We start from the raw sequence: 22686 nt of genomic DNA, 5'->3' as shown, positions 1-22686 counted from the left end.
AGTAGTTACAGAAACCTACAGGAACAGAGGAAGCATTTTAAGCCAGCTACACGCACCCCACTTTCAACTGTGGCTACATCATGCATGAATAAAATTCAACAGGAAAAATGAGTAAATTTTACTTAATGTGTCAATTCAGCTTTATATAACTGAGGTGTGTCCTAAAAATTATAATGTTATTTAAGGTAAAGAAAAGGAATAGTTATCAAACCAAAAAGGCTTTAGATTCTCTTTTTCTCTGCTGCTGAAAGGCTCCTTTGTTATGTGTTACTGATATAGTTGACAGCCAAAAAAACTAAACTCTGTCCTCTGTTATAAACAAAGTCCACTAAAAAAACTTGTGAAAAAGTAACAAAGGGCACAATCTGAGCAGTGTAGATGTGATTAAAACAAAACAAAACAAAAAAACTAGTTTGAATCTACCAAATCAAAATTACTACACAGATTAATACTGTCAAACCATCTGGCAAAAATACCCTATTCTTTTTTATAAATTTGATGTTCAAAGATAATTTACTTAAAATTATAAACAGACCTAGGTTTCACACCTTGTGATCCATTGTCAACATAAAAATGGTCCTTTATAAAAAGGCACTAAGTTCATCTTTTAAATCTCCAATTTCTTCATAAATTTGCTTCTCTGAACAATGACTTGAACAGACTTAAAAGAGCTAGTTAATAAGGAATGCACTTTCTAGTAGTTACCAGAGAAACTAAAAGTATCCTTATCCTGCTTCTAAAGGATCTTTGCATGGAAAGAAAAATGCTACTGAGAAATAGTGATGGTAATATCTCAATTTATGAGTCAAAAGGTATATAAGACCACTGACGGGAAGTCTTGTAAACTATTTCTCCTAAATAAAAAATTCCAATGCAGAAATGCTTTCAAGACAGTCCAGGTACTTCTCAGATTCTAAGAGACATATTCTGAAATATTCATATTTATACACTTTCTGCAAAAGTGAACTCTACAGAGAGACAGGGAAGAGGAAAAAAACACACAAAAGAACAAAATATCATGTTACCCCAATGTGATATATCATAAGGAAAAAAACACCTTAAGATGAACTTTGATGAGACAGATAAAGCCCTAATAAATTCAATAATCTAGATTCTATACTCTAACATATTACAATCTCCTTGTTCCTAAAAAAAAAAAAAAAAAAAAGCAGCTAATTTGCCTGATAACAAAATTAAATTAGAATGGCTCTGGATATTTTTATTTTCCTCTATGAATTATTTTCCCTACCTTTTTCATTTCTTCAACATACGCAATCATGGCTTCCTCTTTGGTCATATCACCCAATGAACTCCAAGCATTCCTAAAAATGAAAATATCCACATAACAATAAAAAGAAACCTGATTTTCTTTTTTAATAATTTTTAATTTTTCAATTACATTGATGTACATTATATTAATTTCAGGTGAACAACCCAGTGAGTAGATATTTGTATTTTAGTATATGTGCTGCCTAAGCAAGCACTGATTAGAAATTTACATAACTTACGAAGTGATCACCCTGATAAATTTTGTACCAATCTGACACTATATATAGTTATTACAATATTATTGACTATATTCCCAATGCTGTACTTTCCATTTCCACGACTATTTTGCAACTACCAATTTGAAAGACACCCAATTTTCAATTGCTCAGAATATAATTTATAGTTAATAATATAGGGTCACAAATTTAAAACAAGCTCTACTTAAAGCCATATTATATTTCCAAAGGATCTCTTTAAGTGCACCATCTTGAATAAAAATATCACAGTGAATAAACTAGCAAATTAAACAATATTTTAAATTAATAAGTATATAACCCATTTATAGACTACAGATTATAGATACTGTCTTACATAGACTATAGGCTATTCATAAATATTTGCTAAAAACTCTTTACAAGTTTTTATATCATTATAACAAACAATGACATAAATAAATATTTTAGAAGCCTCTACATGAACTGTCACAGCCATGTTTTAAACAGAAGTTTTGGTTAAAAGTGCCCATTAATTTAAATAAAAGGCTAACTTACACTTTTAAAAAAAGAAAATGATTTCTTCTAAAAAAATAAAAGTGTGAGGGACAGGAAAATTTTAAATCCCTAGATAATGAGAATAGTCCTTTAGAACTTTTGCCTAAAATGAAAACCTCGCCCGGCTGGGCGTGGCTCAGCGGTTGAGCGTTGACCTAGGATCCAGGCGATCGGGGTTCAATTCCAGGTCAGGGCACATGCCCAGGTTGCAGGCTCGCAGCCCATCAATGACTCTCTCATCATTGATGTTTCTATCTCTCTCTCCCTCTCCTTCCCTCTCTCTGAAATCAATAAAGATATATTTTTTTTTAAAAAAAGAAAACCTCGCCCTGCTGGGTGTGGCTCAGTGGTTGAGCATCAACCTAGGATCCAGGCAATCGGGGTTTGATTCCCGGTTAGGGCGCATGCCGGGGTTTCGGGCTCAGTCCCCAGTTGGGGGCGTGCAGGAGGCAGCCAATCAATGACTCTCTCATCATTGATGTTTCTATCTCTCTCTCCCTCTCCTTTCCTCTCTCTGAAATCAATAAAGATATATAAAAAAATATAAAATGAAAACCTCTTGTTTTATATGTTTTTTCCAGAAGCACTTTAACTCCACCAAAAGTCAATTCTGAGGGAAAATGGTAAATAAATAAATTTTCTTAAAACAGACTAAATAAAATGTTGCTTGTATACTTAACCTATTATTTTATGACTACTCATAAAGCTCTCAGAGAAAAGCAGAGAACAAAGAAATCTTCAAAGCAGTTTAAGGACTTCCAATTCAGAAAGAAGAAATTTAGCCTTCAAAATGTGTGGCTCTTAAGACAAGCTTCACCAATTAGCATACTCTATTCATACCCAACAGTCTAATTAGACGTTTCCTCAGACATTTGCAAAGTCCTCAAGAGTATTTAAAACATCAAGTGTTGCCCTAGCCAGTCTGGTTCAGTGGTTAGAGCATCGGCCTGCGGACTGAAGGGTCCCAGGTTCAATTTCGGCCAAGAGCACGAACCTTGGTTGCAGGCTCAATTCCCAGCCCTGGTCCGACTGTGTGCAGGAGGCAACCAATCAATGTGTCTCCCTTACACTGATGTTTCTCTCCCTCTCTCTCTTCCATTCTCTCTGAAACAATGGAAAAAATATCTTCGGGTGAGGATTAAAAATTCAATCAATCAATCAATCAATCAATAAAACATCAAATGTTAGTCAATTGGAAAAAGAGCAAAAGTATCTCTGGATTTTTCTTTCTTTTATTAATTTTTTATTTACTGATTGATTTTAAAGAGGGAGAGAGAGAGAGAGAGAGACAAACATCAATTTTGTTGTTCCACTTATTTATGCACTGATTCTTATATGTGCCCTGACTGGGGATCAAACCCGCAGCCTTGGTGTATCAGAATGATGCTACAATCAACTGAGCTACTGGGACAGGGCAACTCTATGGATATTTTATTATTCTAATAAGTATATTAAAAATCAAATTTTAGCCCAGCCAGTATTGCTCAGCAGTTGAGCACTGACCTATGATCCAAGAGATCGTGTGGTTTGATTCATGGTCAGGGCACATACCCGGGGTTGTGGGCTCAACCCCCAGTATGGGAAGTTCAGGAGTCAGCCAATCAATAATTCTCTCACCATGGATGTTTCTTTCTCCCTCTCCCCCTCTCCCTGAAATCAATAAATACATATTATTTTTTTTTAAGTCAAATTTTAGTCCTGGCCAGGTAGTTCAGTTAGTTAGTGTTGTCTCAGTATGCCAAAGTTGGGGTTCAGGGCACATACAAGAACCAATAGATAAATGCTTAAGTGAATAGAAAAATAATCAGTTTCTCTCTCCCTCTCTCTCTCATTTCTCCTCTCTAAAAAAATCATAATTTTTTTTAAAAAATCAAATTTTTCCCAGGCTGGGCATGGCTCAGCGGTTGAGCATCGACCTAGGATCCAGGAGATCACAGTTCTACTCCGGTCAGTGCGCATGCGTGGGTTGCATGCTCGATCCCCAGTCGGGCGTGCAGGAGGCAGCCGATCAATGATGACTCTCTCATCATTGCTGTGTCTCTGTCTCTCTCTTTCCCTATCCCTTCCGCTCTCTGAAATCAAGAAAGATATATTTTTAAAAAAATTTTATTATCCAAGTATAATGGGACAGGAGTGATGCCTTAGATAAAATGTTAGTAGTCAGTACCTGAGTCATGTTCCTACTTTTTTTTTTTTTAATCCTCACCAGAGTATATTTTCCATTGCTTTTCAGAAGGAGTGGAAGGAAGGAGAGAGGGAGAGAGAGAGAGAAACATCAATGTGAGAGAGACACATCAATTGGTTGCCTCCCACACACTCCCCATCCAGGGTCAGGGATCAAGCCTACAACCAAGGTTTGTGCCCTTGCCCAGAATTGAACCCAGGACCCTTCAGTACACAGGCCGACACTGTAACCACTGAGCCAAACCCACTGGGGCCCTAGTTACTTATCTTAAAGGCTCAAAACAATATGATTTTAGAAGTCTTTTTTTTTAATTTTTTAAAAAAAATATATCTTTATTGATTTCAGCGAGAGGAAGGGAGAGGGAGAGAGAGAGAAACATCAATGATGAGAGAGTCATTGATCGGCTGCCTCCTGCACACCCCTGGCTGGGATCAAGCCCGCAACCCAGGCATGTGCCCTGACCCGGAATCGAACCTTGATCTCCTGGATCCTAAGTTGATGCTCAACTGCTGAGCCATGCCCAGCCAGGCACAAGTCACTGTTTTTCATGTCAGGTCAAAGAGGCAGGAAAGTTTGTCCCTTTAACTTTGTGTGGGAGCTGCTCTTGACATAATAAAAAGAAAAAACTCCATAAAAGGAAAGACTAACTGAAAATTCTTTATTATCTCTGATGCTATTCCTTTCGTTTTATTGTTTTCCTCTCTCACCCAAGACTTTCCTATTTGTGTGAAACTGTGTTAAGAGCACAAGAAGGAGCCCAGCCCGGTGTGGCTCAGCAGTTTAGCGTTGACTTAGGATCCAGGTGATCGGGGTTCAATTCCTGGTCAGGGCACAGGCCCGGGTTGCGGGCCTGATCCCCAGTTGGGGGCATGCAGGAGGCGGCCAATGACTCTCTCATCATTGATGTTTCTATCTCTCTCTCTCCCTCTCCTTTCCTCTCTCTGAAATCAATATATATTTTAAAAAAAAAAAAAGGAGCACAAGAAAGATAAAAGCTGTATCCTATACCTAGAGCCCGTTACACACAGAATAATATATAGCTACATAAATAACTAGCATTACAGTAAAATTTCCTTCATAGCTCTCTACATAAAATTACCATTTATATCTTCCAACAGGATCCCAGAATCCAGGTCTTGATAGTTTACAGGGGCCTTCAGTTGCCTGCTTATAGAAGCTATAGAACTTGAGCATCATTTCATTTGTTGGCTGGAATGAACCTTTTGGAAACATAACAATAAATAAAGATCATTTGGAGAATGCAATTGATAATCTAAGGCAAAGTCACTGAGCTATACAAATTGTGATTTTTTTAGTATTTCTTTAATAGTTCAGATAACTATTTCTATCCTATAGAAACAAAAGTTATGGCTCTGTTGGTTGCTTTACTCTTCAAATTTTTTAAAAACTCTGAGATTTTACATTTTATTTTTTTTAGTTTTTTAAAATCTGTTTTTATTGATTTCAGAGAGTGGAAGGGAGAGGGAGAGAGAGGTAGAAACATCAATGATGAGAGAGTCATTGATCAGCTGGCTGCCTCCTGCATGCCCCATGCTGGGGAGCAAGCCCGCAACCCAGGCATGTGCCCTGATGGGGAATGGAACTATGATCTCCTGGATCATAGGTTGATGTTCAACTGCTGAGCAGTGCCAGCCATGCATGAGATTCTGCACTTTAATAACAATGCCTAACACAGTTCAATAAATAAAAGAATAGCCCTGGACAGGTAGGTCGGTTGGTTATTGCATTGGCCCAATACGGCAAGAATGCGTGTTCAATCCCCAGTCAGGGCAAATACAGGAAGTAACCAATGAAGGCATAATAAGTGAAACAAATCCATGTTTCTCTCTCTCCCAATTCAATTTAAAAAAATTAATAAGGCTCTAGATGGTTTGGCTCACTGGTTAGAGCATTGGCCCTGAGACTGAACGGTCCCGAGTTCAATTTTGATCAAGGGCATGTACCTCGGTTACAGGCTCAATCCCTAGCCAGGGTCAAAGTGCGTACGGGAGGAAACCAATTGATGTGTTTCTCTCACATCGATGTTTCTCTCTCCCTCCCTTCCACTCTCTCTGAAAAGCAATGGAAAAAATATATATCCTTGGGTGAGGATTAAAAAAATTATAATAATAAAAATAAATCAGAATAAAAAAACTTGTGTATACTGCCCTGAGCTTGAGAGAGTCCCCATTCTTGAAGATGCTTCTAATGAGATTAGTCACATTACCAAACGTGTATTTTTTATTTTTTTTAAAGTTAATAAGAATAAATGAACAAACGTGCTTTAGGTATAACCAAAGTAAATGGCAAGTGTCATTTAAAAACACAAATATATTAAAATATACAATAACTGTATACAATAACTATAACTGTAATAAGGTATGTTTAGTCAAATATTGTAACAAACCAAAAATGACTAGCATAAATGAAAAAGTTAAATGTATATTCTGCTTAATAAAATTTCAACAGTAAGAAATTCAACTCCTCTAGGCCAAATTTCAGTTTTTCAGTGGCTAAGGAAATTCAGCTAAAACTAACTAGAGTGTACTGTAATTGAAAAAGAATTAAACCAAGATAAAATAGATTTTTTCACTTCCTACATCAATTTCTTTAAAGACCTGTCTTCAGCTCGGCCGGGCGTGGCTCAGCACTTGAGCATCAACCTAGGATCCAGGTGATCGGGGTTCGATTCCTGGTCAGGGCACATGCCCGGGTTGCGGGCTAGGCAGTGATCCACGACTCTCTCATCATTAATGTTTCTCTCTCTCTCTCTCTCTCTCTCTCTCTCTCCTTTCCTCTCTCTGAAATCAATAAAGATATATTTAAAAAAATAAAGACCAATCTTCATATATGTTTCTGCCCATCTATAACCCTTTTATGTTTAAAAATTTGTATAATACTCAGTAACAGGGAAAAATTGGAATGTAAGTATTTTATGAGTATTTAGCTAAATAAATATGAGACCATTATACAACAGGATAATTTAAAACTACAGCCTTTAAAAATTATATAATAGGAAGGGTATAGGGGGGATAAATGGTGATGGGGGAAAAATTAAAGAAAAAAATTATAGTATAGAAAAAATATAAATAGCATGAGAAAAGTTTCATAATATACTATAAAATAAGAAAAAACAGCATATTCAGTATATTCCACTTTTACAAAACAAGTATTTATGTATATAAAAAGTATAATAGAAGAAAACTCATCAAATAGTTAAAAGATGATCTCTCTGGACAGTAGGCATACAGGTTATTTTTACTCTTTTTTTCTCGTTTGTGTTTTTAAAATATTTATTTTCAGTGTGTATTACTTTTATACCAAAAATTATAAATATAAAAATTAAAACTATAAAAATATATTTTTAAAACTTGACAGATTGCCCTGGCTGGTATAGCCCAGTGGTTAGAGCATCGGCCCTGAGCGCTGAAGGGTCCCGGGTTTGATTCCTGGTCAAGGGCACATACCTGGGTTGCAGGTTTGATTCCCTGCCCTGGTCTCTTTCATTTCAATGTTTCTTTTCCTTTCTCTCTTTCATTCCTTCTCTCTCCCTCTCTCTTCCTCCCTCCCTCCTTTCCACTCTCTCTAAAAATATGTGGAAAAAATATCCTCAAGTGAAGATTAACAAACAAAAAAACACAAAAAACTTTATAGATTACATAATAAACAGCATGTGGTAATCAAAAGCTAGTAGTACATGAAAGTGAAAATTACAACACAGACAAGATGAGAGCTGTATTTCAGGTTTGGCAAAGAATGAGTAATTAATTCCAAAATCACAATAATAATTATCTACATAATGTTCATTTAGGAGTATCTATTAGATATACTGTTTCAATGATATAGTCCTTCTTCACATAGCAGAGAAGGAAAATGAAAAAACTAGTTAAAAATAGTTATCTATTTAAGTAACACAAATTTAAATTTAAAACATCAAAAGCCTCATCTTTATAATATCTTCAGGAAGTTAATCAAATAAAATTTAAAAGTTAATTGGTTAAGGTGGATAATACATACATTAGCACAGGTTAAAGCAAAAACTGGTAACATACAATGAAGGTATTCTGTGAGACACTGAATTAAAGTATAATCTCTGTCCTCAAGGTTCTCACACACGATAAATTTAATATATGTGTTTAAAATGTTATCTAAGAATTTGCCCAGCCATGGCTCAGCAGTTGAGCATCGACCTATGATCCAGGAGATCAAGGTTCAATTCCCAGACAGGGCACAAGCCCGGGTTGCAGGCTCAATCCCTAGTGGAGGGTGTGCAGGAGGCAGCCAGTCAATGACTCTCTCATCACTGATGTTTCTCTCTCTCTCCCCTGCCTTCCTCTCTCTGAAATCAATAAAGACATATTAAAAAAAAAAAAATATATATATATATATATATATATATATATATATGATCTAAGAATTTAAATTTTCTGAAGGTCAAGGGAATACCAGACATAGATGTTACAGAATTAATTATAACCTTAGGACTTAAATACAGATTAAGCAAAAAGGAACAAAAAATGCCCTGGCCAGTGTGGCTCAGTTGGTTGGGGTATCCTCCCATGCACCCAAAGGCTGCTGATTGGATTCCCTGTCAGGGCACATTCCTGGTTGGATGCTTGGATGCCTGGTTAGGGCACATGCCTGGGTTGCAGGTTCAATCCCTGGTGGGGATGAGTACAGGAGGCAGATGGATGTTTCTCTCTCTCTCTCACCCCTCCCCTCTCTCTTAAAAAAAAAAAACAAAACACACCAGTAAAATATATTTTACTCGGGTAAGGTTAAAAAAAAAAAAGAAAGAAAAAATTATAAGCTCTTACTCTGAAACACAGTCCAGGGCAAACCAAACAATTTAAAAGTAATGTAAAAATATTTTAAAATTCATTGTAACAATACTTCTGTCTCAATTAAATCAATTAAGTTTCACAGGATAACAGATTTTGAACACTGTCCAACACAAGTGCCATTTGGCAGGGTATCTTAACTAAGCAATACCTTATTATGTAATAGAAACTTTATTTACATGAGTTTCTTAATAAGTGATATGTAAATAAAAAATAAAAAGATTAAAAGTGATATGTACGTCAATAAAGGTAGTAGACTAGAGACATCAAGTCTAGCTTTATCAATTTTTAAAAATATTTTAAAACATGTAATTTAGGAGAAAGGATGAAGATAGAATTTATACAAAACTCTGATAATCATGCCTTTCTATAAACTCTCTTAATTGGGCATTTTTAAAAATCAATATCTAAATAAGTTCCCATTTCTTCACATTTGTTCACTCTTATCTTTCAATCCCCCACATGTCCTCCTCCAATTTGATGTTTGAGATTACAAAAAGGACACTATTTTGTGTATATTTGTTTCCAAACTTTTTGAATTTGTACTTAATTAATTTTTATTGAATGGTGTTGAATATTCAGTATGCAGCCAAATAATGATTCATAAAAATAGAGAACATGATATTAAATACTACAGTCATACATTAATGTTGTATTTAGTTAGTATTACACTCTGGCACAATAATAGTACTTAAAAGCATCATTTAAAATACAGGTTTATTTATTATTATACTGCAGGAGGATATGAAGTGAAAAATAAAAGTCCCCCTCTCCAAGCTTCTTCACAGAAAAAAAATATTTGAATAATGGCCTTAAACTTCCCAACACTGGTCAAAGACATAAATTATAAATTCAAAAAATTGCAAACCCCAAAGAGAATAAATATGAAGAAAACTATACCTAGATACATCCTAGTCAAATTGCAGAAAATCAAAGGTAAAGGACAACTCAAAAGACTTTTCTCCCAGGTCCAATATGAGTATAAAAAGGAGAAACTAGTACAATAGCAAAAAGAGTAGCAAATATATATATTACAATAAATAGTTTTACAAATGAATGTAGTTCTTCTTTCATTTCTTTCCCTTCATATCAAAGTTTTCAAAAGGCTTAAATAGTAGACTTTGTGAGTATGTGCCACCAGGCATCCCCATGCCAGTTGTTTTTTTAACATACCCAAATCCGCAGTCATTAAGTAACAAGACTTTTGTTTTCAACAATATAAAAGCACTTAAAATCTAGATGGCATATTTGTCTCAGGCTTGAAAGATCAGTAGAAATTAATTCACATTTGATGCCTCCCTTTAGTTACATTCCTTTGAAATGCAGAAAAGTAGGTTAAATAAGCAAGAGTAGAAACCGAAAGGTTAAAAGAGGTGAGATTCGTAAACTGGGGCCTCAGGCCTCTGCATGAGGTTTCTTCAGCCGGGTCCCCAGTGCACGTACCATTTTTCGGCAAACTCTGGATCACCTTCACCGCCGCCTGAAACCTGGTTTCATGCACGGATCTTGTGTCCGCCATCTCCAGCCGCCAGCGCCAGCCCGGGTCCCAAGGTCCGTCGGCTGGAATTACGAAGCAGCAGCACCAGCTTTCCCAGGAGCCTGCATGCAACTAGAACAAGGAGCGCAATCGCGGATCAACATGCCCAAAAGAAGGAGGCCGAGGAGCACAGCTGGTCAGTTCCCCTGCCCTATCCAGGCCACACAGACCGAAGTGGCCCCGCTCCTTCCTCCTCCCAGGGGCGTGACCAAGCCGAGAAGCCGGCCTGCGAAGACAAGAACTCACCGAGAGGAAGACCATCTCTAGCAGAAGGTGGAGGGGCTCCGGCCACCGGTGGTCGCGGAGCCGTTCTCCCACCCGCAGGACCCTGGCGGAGCAGCCACACCCCCCATCCCGGCGGGGTCTCTGTCCCTCCGCGCTTTCCCCCACAGCCCCGCCCCAGAGCCGCCCGAGGACGCGCTCGCTGCGGCCACCGCAGCCTAGCAGCAAACTCCACCCACCGCCCCACGCCGCAGCGGTGACGCGAGCAGTCCGTGGGTCTCTGAGAAGGGCCGGAGAAAGGGAAAAAGAAGTAAGATGGATCCGCGGAGGACGCGGGGCTCGCTTTTGGAACAGAACAGACCTATGTGTACGCACAAGCACAGTGCGCATGGGACGGGATTGCTGGGACTGGGCCCGAAGCAGCGCGCGTCGGTAATGCTGGCCACAGAAACCCAAAAGACTCTAGTCTTCAGCGCCTGCCCTTTGTTAGGTTAAGGTTAGAGGGAGGTAATGGCACGTAAACAAAGGGAGAGGCAAGGTGCGAACCTTAAATTCTGCCGTTTAAGGTGTGGCTCAGTTGGTTGAGCATGGTCCCGTGCCCGAGAGGTCGCTGGTTCCAATTCAGATCAGGGCACATGCCCGGGCTGGGGGCTCTATTTCTAGTAAGAGGCGTGCAAGAGGCAGCCCATCAATGTTTCTCTCTCTCCCTCTACCTTCCTTTCTCTAAAATCAATTAAAATATACATTTTTTTTTAATTTGCCATTTAAGTTCTGCGACCTAGGTCAAGTTAACTTTGCCTCTCCGGTGGCAATCTTTAAACCACCCCAAAGGGTAGATGAAAGAATTTAGGGATGCTGGATGGCGATGTTTCGCAGTGCTTGGCTCGCAAGTCTCTGACAGCTTTAGCTGCGGGAGACAAGGACATCCGTCCAAGCTACGAGCTAAGGAAAGAGAGGGGCGGTCGCTCGCTGTTAGTCTGGCCGGGGCGGGGAGAGCACCTGCCCCAGCACCACCTCTAACGTCGAGTCGCAAGGGAGCTGAGCACAGTCTAGCTCCAACCCGATTTAATAGGGGAGGGGCGAACGAGGAACCTGTACAGATCGCCAACCCTAGGAAGGGGTACCCCGGACCTTCACCTTTCTAGCGCAACGCCCCGCATAGTCTAAGGCTTCTTTCTAGGAAGCGCTCCTAGGCCTATCGTGGGGGGGACTGATACGGGTCGTGGGGGTGAAGTCCTGCGGCCCAGAAACCCCGGTCGCCAGGTCATTTTTGTCAGTTCGGGATGGGTTAGGAGGGTTACTAATACAAACCTACTAGTACAAATATAGTAGTAATTACTCTTCCCTCGGAGCCGCAGTGCCGGCATTTACCTTGGCGTTGCCAGGCTAGGCCTGTCCGGTCCCAGACCTTAATGTCCTCGCCTTGCCCCGAGGACTTATGGGAAATGTAGTCTCCGGGACTTGGCGCTTCCGGACACCGCCTCCCGCGGCGCGCGTCCCTCCCACCTGTTCCGGTTGGGCTTCTGGGTTCTCAGGCGCTCGGGCGCTGACGGCGGATACCCCCTCGGCGGATACCTCCCTTCCTGCTGCGCCCCACTTAGTGCAAATTCAGAATACTTGTGCCGAGGGGGACACTCTGTGGTGGCCGTCGGCGGTATCCTGGTGCGACCCGACTGGAGTCTAATTTCTTGCACCTGATCCTCACTAACTTTGAGGTTACTGGTAAGAAAGCAAAGAGTGCCTTAAGACTACAGCTTACTTAGTGCCAAGTTTTTGCCAAAAAACGCCCTAGGGTGTTTACGAGTGAACAAATTGAGACTCATATTAATTAATTTGCTCAAGGCCCCACAACTTAGTAGCAGAGCCAGGAGTCAGCCAACCCCTCCCCCCCCGAAAACAAAACAAAACCCTAGTAACGAACAAACGAAAAATTCCTGCTTTAAAACTTTTATTTAGCAGAACACCAAAGTGTAAGAGACTAATAATTTTTCTCCTTTGCTCAAACTAGGAAGATTTTATGTGTTTAATATCTACTGCTTCCTCTACTCTTCTCCTGTTCTTTGGCATTCTTTTCAGTTCCAATCTACTCGGCCATGCATACTTTTTAAAGGGTTTGGGTGTTCATTTCTAATCTAGGACTTCGTTTTTACAACTTTATTAAACTTATGTAATAAGCTGATTTACAATATGTTTATAACAGCACTGTTTGGTAAATAGCCCCAAACCTGGAAACAACTCGGTGACCAGCAGCAGTAGAATAGATAAATATGAAGGACTGAAGAGCCATGAGAACAAATGAACCATACCTATTCAACATCATCTGTGAATCCCTTAAACATAATGTTAAGGAAAAGGAATCTAGATTCAAAAGAACATATTGTATGATTCCATTAACATAAAGTTCAAAATCAGGCAGGAGGTACAGTGTCTGAAAATGGGACGAGGGAATTTTAGGGTGCTAGTAATGTTGTTTCTTGCATTAGGTGCTTGTTACATGAGTATGTGCACTTTGTGAAACTTGAAATGTGTAGCTAATATACGTTTATTTTTCTTTGTATATGTGAAAATTCAATTAAAAATTATATTTAAAGAATGTAAGTGCCATGAGGACAAGAGAGTGATTAAATTTATGTGACACGAATGGGGAAGATGTCACGGAGGAAGCAAATTAGAGCTGGTTTTTCTGTGATGAAATGGTCTTTACAAGCAGAGAAGATGGGAAAGAACCATTCTAGGGAAAGATGTAAAAGCTAAAACAGCACACCATGTGTGGTAAGTAGCAACTTTGTTCATGTGATGGGACCAAAAATATGAAGGAAGATGGGACAAGGCATTGAATGAAAAGCTGGCTGAAGATCATGTATGCCATGCAAAGGAATTTGTATTTTGTTCATAAGTCTATAGACTATCTATTTTTGTATCAGCTACAGTTTTATCTGGAAAGCAGAACCACTATGATTAATATGGCATAAGAGATTAATTACAGGGATTAAACTATATATCTGTGAGAGCTGGTGAAGAGGCCAATAGAAGGCTATTGCCTCTGTGTCTAGAGGTGAGCCTAAAATTGCTATAGGACAGAATGTCTTATACTGTGGAAGTAGTGTGAAGTAGGGAAGAGCAAACACAAATTGAAGCCCCTAAAAACAGACTGGAAATAATGAGGACAAATTGAACCCTACAGTATCTCACCACCTGTAAATTCAATGACATTGATAACCTTCAGAACAAAATGGTACCAGTCTCCATGGAGCTGAATTCATGCCTGACCTAAGATTCAGAGAAGCTGTGGGTCAAGTTGCTATTCTGCCTGGTACCCTTAAGAGCTGCTTCACTTTTTTTTTTTTTTTTTTTGCCAAATCTCACATTAATTCTTATGGTCAACCCTGTTAGAACGATACAGGGAAGAGAATTTCGTGAGATGCCGTTCTACCTTCTCTAAGAATGATGACTCAATACAAATTCACCACAACTGTTCTAATTGTTGCTTTCAGAGTGGCCAAAGTTTATTCCAGGAATATATACAAAAGTAAATATTTAAAATCTACTAACAGCCTGGCCGGGTGTGGCTCAGCAGTTGAGCGTTGACCTAGGATCCAAGCTATCGGGGTTCAATTCCCAGTCAGGGCACATGCCTGGGTTGTGGGCTCGATCAATGACTCTCTCATCATTGATGTTTCTATCTATCTCTCTCCCTCTCCTTTCCTCTCTCTGAAATCAATAAAGATATATTTTTTAAAATACATACATACATACATACATACATACATACATAAATAAATAAATAAAATCTACTAACAGATAAAAAAGAAAATGGAAACAACCCTTAGAAGCTATTCAGAAATACCACCTGTTATGGACTGAATGTTGGTGCCCTCAAAATTCTTATATTGAAGCCCTGACCCCCAACATGACTGTACTTGGAAACATGGCCTATGGTAAAGCTTAAGTGAGGTCATAAGGGTCAGACCCTAATCCAATAGAACTGGCGCCCTTATAAGGAGAGGAAGGAACAGCAGAGCTCTTTCTCTCCACTGTGAGGACACAGCAAGAAGTCAATCATCTACAAGCCAGGTAGAGAGCTCTCAGCAGAAACCAAATCAGCTGGCACCTTAATCTTGAACTTCTCAACTTCCAGAACTGTAAGAAATAAATTTCTGTTGTTTAAGTCTACACAGTCTACAGTATCTTGTTACGGCAGCCAGAGCAGACAAAGACACTAGCCATATTTCTGAAAGTCATAGCCAATGCAATAAAATAGGAAAAAGAAATAAGGCATAAACATTTAAAAAGATAAAAAGTTATTATTTTTAGATAATACAATTGTCTACCTAGAAAAATAACATTGAATAGACTAAAATTCTATTGAAATTAATGAGTTCAAGAAGGTGAATAAGATAAATATACAAAATCTATAGTTTTCTATTAGAATATAGGAATAAAAATATCAAGCCCAGGTAGATTAAAGACCTAAATATAGCCCTGCCAGTGTCGCTCAGTGGTTGAGCATTGACCGATGCACCAAGAGATAGCTGGTTCAATTCCCAGTCAGGGCACATGCCCAGATTGAGGGCTTGATTCCTGGTCAGGGGCGTGCAGGCCAAACTATATTTCTCTCTCATCATTGTTTCTATCTCTCCTTCTCCTTTCCTATTTCTCTAAAATCAATTAAAAAAACTTTAAAAAAAGACTTAAACATGAAAAAGTGAAACTACATTTATCTTTGTTTTTTTTTGAAACTACACACTTTTACAAGTCAAAAAAAGTATGAATAGATACAAGAATCAGGGAAGAAAAAGTAAATATTTCATTATTTGCAGATATGTTATCCACATGGAAAATTTAAGGGAATCTACAATTATTACAACTAAGAAAGTGTTCAGCAGGCTGTTGAACATAAGATCAATAAATAGTGATCCTATAAAGTAAAAGCAATAAATTAGATAATGTAATTGGAAAAATCATATCCACAGTAAGTGATAAATTCCAAAGTATTAGCAATAAATTCCACTTAGAAACAAATAAAATATGTGTAATACCTTAAGGGAGGAAATCATGAAATTTATTAATGGGCATAAAATATCTGAATAAAGGGACATATGGTAGTTATATCCAAAATGATAAAGATAAAAAAATCTTCCCAAGTTAATCTATAAATACAATTTAGCTCCAATTACAATTCCCTCAGTACTCTGAGGAACTTTATAAACTGACTCTGAAAACCCTACTGAGAGACCTGGAACAGGCAAGATGAACCCCAAAAGAACATGAAAAAAAGTTATAATTAGGGGTGGGCTAACTGCTACAATTAACACCTGCAGTAACTCAGAGGTTTAACACAATAAAGTTTAATCTTTCTCACACGTCACAGTGCACTACTAGTTGGTGGAAGAAGGGCAAGGTGGAGGGTAGACTCTAGTCCGTTTAGTCACCCAGGAATGCAGGATCCTTCTGTCTAATGGCTCCATCATCCCGTAGGACCGCAGGGTCTTCCACTGGGTCCACTGCATCCAGTCAGAAGAAGAGGTTAGAAGACATACAGAATCTCAAGGGATATTTTTAGGAGCCAGGTCTGGAAGTGACAGATGCCACTTTCCACCAACATTTCATTGGTCCCACTTAACATCAAGCAATAATGAACATTTTTAGTCTATCTAAATGTGTAGAGGGGAGAGAAAAAATGGACTTGGTGAACAAAAGCAATCTCTACCACAAAGAATTGGCCCTGGAAAATAGCATACTTAACAATCGGTAGTAATAAGAGTGTGATATTGACTGAAGAAAAACTGTTTAGTTTGGTGGAACAGATTAGAGAACCCAGAGATAGGTAGGCATTAAAAACTAGTGGAGAGCCCTGGCCAGTATTGCTCAGTGTTTAGTGCATCGGCCCAGGCACCGAAGGGTTGAGGGTTCCAGTCCCGGTCAAGGACACATACCTGAGTTGCAGGTTTGATCCCCAGCCCCAGTCCAAGCACTCGTGGGAGGCAACCAATCGATGTGTCTCTCTCGCACCGATGTTTCTCTGTTTCTCTCTCTCTCTGTCTCTCTCCCACCCCGCTTTCCACTCTCTCTAAAAAAACAATGGAAAAAACATCCTCAGGTGAGAATTAAAATACTAATGATAATAATAATAATGAATAATTAGTGAATAAATGCCTAATCACTATGTTGTACACCTGAAACTACTATAATATTGTATGTCAACTATAATTTAAAAATAAAATAATTAGTGGAGAAATGCCTGGCCAGTGTGGCTCAGTTGATTGAGCGTTGTCCCATGCACCAAGAGGTTGAAGGTTTGATTCCCTGTCAGGACATATGCTCAGGTTGCAGGCTCAATCCCCAGTAGGGGGTGTGCAGGAGGCAGCCCATCGATGTTGATGTTTCCCTCTCATCGATGTTTCTATCTCTCTTTCCCCTCCTAACAATCAATAAAAACATATTTTTTAAAAATTAGTGGAGAAGAGATAAAATATACAATAAATAGCAATGGGACAGTTCCGTATAAAAAAACAAAGATAAGGTCTTTACCTGAGACATACACATAATAAATTTCACACAGATTAATGATTTAATGTGAAAATATGTCTTTAAAATCAGAAGAAAAATACTGCTGCTGTATTGCACAACTCCTGAGGGCACTATTCATGTTGTAATCCATATTAATTGGTGCCCCCTGAGGTTGTGCAACACAGGGGTATTGTTTATGATTAAATATTAAGGAAACATTTGCTTAACAAACCCTAAAAATTGAATTGCAAAAAGAAAATATGGATACATGTCTTAGTCCTCTTAGGCTGCAATAACTAAATACCATAGACAGGGTGGCTTAAACAAGACACATTCATTTCTCACAATTCTAGAGGCGGGGAAGGCCAAGATCAGGGTGCCAGTATGGTGGGATTCTTAGTGAAGACACCATCCATGGCTTGCAGGTGGCTGCCTTTTTGCTGTATTCTCACGAGTCCTGTTCCTCTGTGTGATGCTGCTCATTGAGATCTTTCTCTTCATCTTCTTATAAGGGCACACTAATCCCATCATGAGAGTCCCACCCTCATGACCTAATCTAAACCTATTACCCCCAAAAGGGGATGGGCAGTTACTAATGTGCTAAGAGCTGAAACTGACCAATGTTAGCTGCAATTTTCCATCACGTCTTTTCCAGGAAGTTGTTAACAGACTCCAGTTCCAAAATAGTTACGTCAGGCAGATTCTGCTAGTGCAAATGGTGTCTAGGTAGGGAGACAGATTCCTACTCTGCCATCTTCCTAAGATCCTCTCCTGAACATTTCACTTTTAAACTGGTATTGTGTTAAGTAGTTTATGATTAATCTCATAATTCTCAAGACAAGAATTTCTATAATTTGCCCAGGGTCTCACAGCTGGTGGGTGGTCAGGCTTAGATTTAGAACAAATTATGGGAGGCACTTGCAGAACAGTGGAGTAGAGACCTTCAAAGACCTGCTCCTCCATAAAAACAATGAGAATATTGGCAAAATTGCAAAGATCACTTTTTTACAAACTCTGGAAATTAATCAAAGACTTTATTCAATCACGGGGCATTAATTCAAGAAAAACAACTGAATCTCATAATAGCAAGCTTTGTAGTATTTTAATTTGCCCTATTTTCGTCCCTCTCTCCCTATGTCTATAGTAGCCTTGAAAACAAACTGCCTGGAAATCACAGTGCTATGAAAGCAGCATCCTAGGACCCACCTGAGGGGGAAGAACAGATTTGGAGTGCCCCAAAAAGTTCCATGCCTAGAGAATTGTCACTACTTGACCTTGCTAACATCTCCATGGAAAAGTCCCATTTTCAGGGCTTTTTTTTTTTTTAAATTAAATTTATTGGTGTGACACTGGTTAATATAAGTTTCAAGTGTACAATTCTATAATTATCATCTGTATATTGCATAGTGTGCTCACCACCCAAAGTCTAGTGTCCTTTCATCACCATACAGGGTGGGGCAAAAGTAGTTTTATAGTTGTGAGGATGAGAAACAGTTTATTCTTGTATTATTATTTATCAATTACTGTGTTCTTTTCTTTTTTTAATCCTCACCTGAGGATATTTTTTCCATTGCTTTTCAGAGAGAGTAGAAGGGAGGGAGGAAGAGGGAAGAGAAAGAGAGAGAAACATCGATGTGAGAGAGACACATCCATTGGTTGCCTCCTGCACTAGCCCTGACGGGCTGGGGATAGAATCTGCAACCAAGGTATGTGCCCTTGACCAGAACTCAAACCTGCGACCCTTCTGTCCACAGGCTGATACTCTAATCACTGAGCCAAACGGGCCAGGGCATTAATTACTGTATTATTTTCCATATGAACAACTATAAACGTACTTTTGCTCCACTCTGTATATTTGATCCCCTTTACCCTCTTCATCCTACCCCAACCTCCCTTCCCCTCTGATAACCATTATACTGTTGTCTGTGTCTGTTTCTGGCTTGACTCAGAACTCGCTCGGTGCCAATAGCCCTATCCTCAGGGAATTTATCAAAACCAATCAGTGGCAACTGTTTACCACTGCAGTGGCCGTGGTAGCAACAACTGTTGGGGCAAGTAAAAGTCTGAATCAAAAACTTAAAAGGAAAATCTGGAGAATGAGATGTCCAAGAAGAGCTTTGAAAGGCAGCAACGTATTTTGGAAGTCTGGAAGGCCTCACATATATGCAGGGTTGTGCACATGCCCAGGAGACACTGAAAAGGCCCTAATGTCTTAGCTCTGGCTAAATTTGAGGCTCTACAGAACCAAATGCGAAGGCTAAGGCAGAGTTGTAAATCGCTTACCAGAGAACTGAAGGCATGCCCCAGAACACACACAGCTACTCAGCAAAGGCTAGGACACTTCTTTGTTGAAAGAATTAAAGGAAATCTCTGTCCTATTATTTGCTGACCATTAAAGTCAGTGGGTAGGTATTTTAGTGGCTACACATGACAAAGAGTATACAGATATTACAGAAACAGCACAGAAAAACTCTCATACAAATGAACAAATGACAACAAACAAATAGCAACAGCAGTAAACCCTGGGGAGATAGAGAGAAATCTGATTTCTAGAGTTGCCACTTGTATTGATGAAAATGTCCTGTTTCCAACAACGACAACAACAAATGAGATGTGCAAAGAAACAGGAAAGTATGGATCATATTAAGAAAAAGAGAACAATCAATAGAAACTGTCCCTGAAGAAGTCCAGGTATTGGTCTTGTGGGATTTTTATCCCCTATTTAACCCTCAGCACGAGGCTCAGTAACCTGCACAATTGAACATGGTAGACCTGGACAGCACCCAGTCCATATGTGTATGTATTGCAAAAATTTTCCCAGTTGTATTGGACACCTGACACTGTTTTCTCTGCTTATCTAATCTTTCTGGAAACTTTCCACACCAGTCTCAAGGTGATTCAAGCAACTATGCTGCTGCTATTTCAACATGTCTGCATTGCCAAAGCCATGCTTGGGAAGAAGAGCCAATTCAACTTTGGACTAATCGGATGTTCTTTTTGAGGAATCTGAGTTTGAAAGGGAGAGATTTTGAACTCAGGGTCAGCTTATTTAATGATGAAGATGAAAAACTTAGGAGCCAAATTTGCCATGCTCTTTCCACCACTTAGAGATGGTAGCGAAAAATCAAAACGTTTTTGGTAAAGAAACAACACTCTAAATGAGAATACTGCCTTGTTTTCTGCTCGCCTTCCAAATGATTTGTACTAGCACATTCTTAGGACTGAATGAATGCATTTCTGTTTTTGAGTTCTATGAGTAAGCCCGAGTTATCATTATATAACCCTCTTTTTCTTCTTTTTCCTTTTTTTTTTTCTTATGCTGTCTTGACTTATTTTTCTGTAACTTTTAAGGAAACAAATATTAACTTTACCTGGATTGTCATTTGCCTTTAGAACTTTTAAATGTTATTTTGTTCAGTTGTATTAGTCAGGAAAAGAGAAATTACTGTAGATATTTCCAACAGTAAAGGATTTATAAAACTGTTAAAAGGTTTGGAGGGACAAAGTTCAGGGAAGGAAGAGCCACTAGGTTGAAAGAATGAGATACTTGTTATTTGCTGGCAAAGTCAAATGCCCCAGAGACTGCTCCGATTGCCACACACACCTACAGCGTCTTACTGAAGTTGAGAGAGGGAAGTGGACAAGGATGAGTTGACTCATCAGCTTTCTAAATGAACAAGTGATTCATTCATTCAAACCATAATGGAAATATTGCAGCTTCTGATAAAGAAGAAAAGCACAACATGAGATTTCTCTTAAAGGCTGTTATTTCCTCCCTCCCCCAGGACTCCAGGCACCTTGCATTTTTGGCCATTGCTAATTTTTAATTATTTCATAATAACAGCTTGCTTCACATTAAAATAACTCTGGCATTCTGCATTCGCTTAGCTTAACATGTCTAAGAAAGAATCCCACCATGCCCCCTGGGGTTAAATAAATAATCATCAGACCTGTCTGAAAACCAGCCTGTGAGTCTACCCTGCTATACAAATATCATGACTCTCTACCATCAATTATAATAAGATTTGAAGGAGAGTTCACAATTCATTCTATCCCCTGAACTCCTCTTGTTTTGTGGGGGCCTTGCTAAACTGTCAAACAGAGTGTTCCATTAACCCTCTTCCCCTGGGGATTTGTGGATGGTATTGTTAATGTAAGAAAGATTCAAACCTGAAGAATTTTTGTGAGTTTATTTGAGCTAAACTCACAAGAAGCAGGATCTCAATGGATTGAGATAATGCTCTGGAGAATGGCAGTTTTGCATATTGTTCTATATGTTACAATCAAAAGAGGAGATGTAAGTGGGTTACATGAAATCCATTGGTGATAGATTAGGGAGGCGGGAGAAAGCAAGGCAGGGGAACCTCTGGGATTGGATAAAAAGTAAAGTGATGGACACATTTCTTTTACTTAGGTGGGTTCAGGATAGTTAACAGTCAATGATTAATAACAATTAGGGGATTTGTGGTGCCTATGCTTTGAGGGGTCCAGAAAAAGGAAAATTACTTTGACATTCCAACAATATGTTATGGTAGATGCAAAAAGACAATGAACAGGCTCAGTTAAGGTCAAGATTGACCTTTGTCAAGGAAGATACCAGTCTAGGACATGACTACTCACCATAAACTGCTTTCTTTAAAAAAATTCTCTTTATTGTTGAAAGTATTACAGATGTTCCCTTTTTTTCCTCCATTGACCCCTTCTATCCTGCACCCACCCCCTGCTCCAGGCCTTCCGCAAACTGCTTTTTAGTTTAAAAAGTTTTCACTTCAGACCATTCTTTGTGGTTGCTTTGGGTTTCTGAGTTTGCAAGGCTGCCACACAGGCCGTCCCTGAGCAGTCAGGTTAGCATGTGGCCCCTTTTCGTCCACAGTATTCTTAATTTGGAAAGAAGCAAGGAGGGGTAATAATTGAGAGTTGTAGAATCCTAGGTCAATTAACTATACATGTAATGGACTGAATTGTGTCTGCTTCTTCCAAAATTCATATGTTGAAATCCTAACCTCAAATACCTTAGAAAATGAATGTATTTGGGAATATGGCCTTGAAAGAGGTAATTAAGGTTACATGAGGTCATAGGATATGACACTAATCCATTATGACTGGTACCTTTAGCTGAAGAGTGATTATAATACATAGACACCAGGTGGAAGGCCCATGTGAGGACATAACAAGAAGATGGCCACCTTTGAGCCAAGGATAAAGGTCCTCAGGAGAAACCAAAGCTGTTGACACATTGATCTTAGACTTCCCACCTCCAGAACTGTGAGAAAATTAATTTTTGTTATTTAAGCCACCTGGTCTGTGGTATTTAAGGCAGCCTGAGCAGAGTAATGCACTACCCCCTCCCTT

At 39.0% G+C, this 22686-nt stretch overlaps 1 protein-coding gene across 3 annotated transcripts in view; it reads right to left on the bottom strand.

Moving 5' to 3' along the window:
- Positions 1–10937, bottom strand: part of ACBD5 (acyl-CoA binding domain containing 5) — a 44576-nt gene extending 33639 nt beyond the window's left edge. Inside the window, exons 1-4 of one of the 3 annotated variants that reach the window (XM_016219420.2) lie at positions 10849–10937; positions 10509–10674; positions 5324–5444; positions 1250–1322 (exon numbers count right to left, since the gene is read on the bottom strand). In XM_016219420.2, coding sequence (XP_016074906.2) covers positions 1250–1322; positions 5324–5444; positions 10509–10674; positions 10849–10863 — 375 coding nt within the window. In that variant the 5' untranslated portion in view covers positions 10864–10937. The remainder of the gene's footprint in view (positions 1–1249; positions 1323–5323; positions 5445–10508; positions 10675–10848) is intronic. The other 2 variants (XM_016219418.2, XM_016219419.2) reach the window with 2 other exon arrangements.
- Positions 10938–22686: the final 11749 nt, after the last annotated feature.

The sequence above is a fragment of the Miniopterus natalensis genome, chromosome 1 (assembly GCF_054644295.1).
Source record: "Miniopterus natalensis isolate mMinNat1 chromosome 1, mMinNat1.hap1, whole genome shotgun sequence".
NCBI lineage: Eukaryota > Metazoa > Chordata > Mammalia > Chiroptera > Miniopteridae > Miniopterus > Miniopterus natalensis.
The sequence above is the reverse complement of the archived record's forward strand: the minus strand, read 5'-3'. Positions and strand labels throughout refer to the sequence as shown.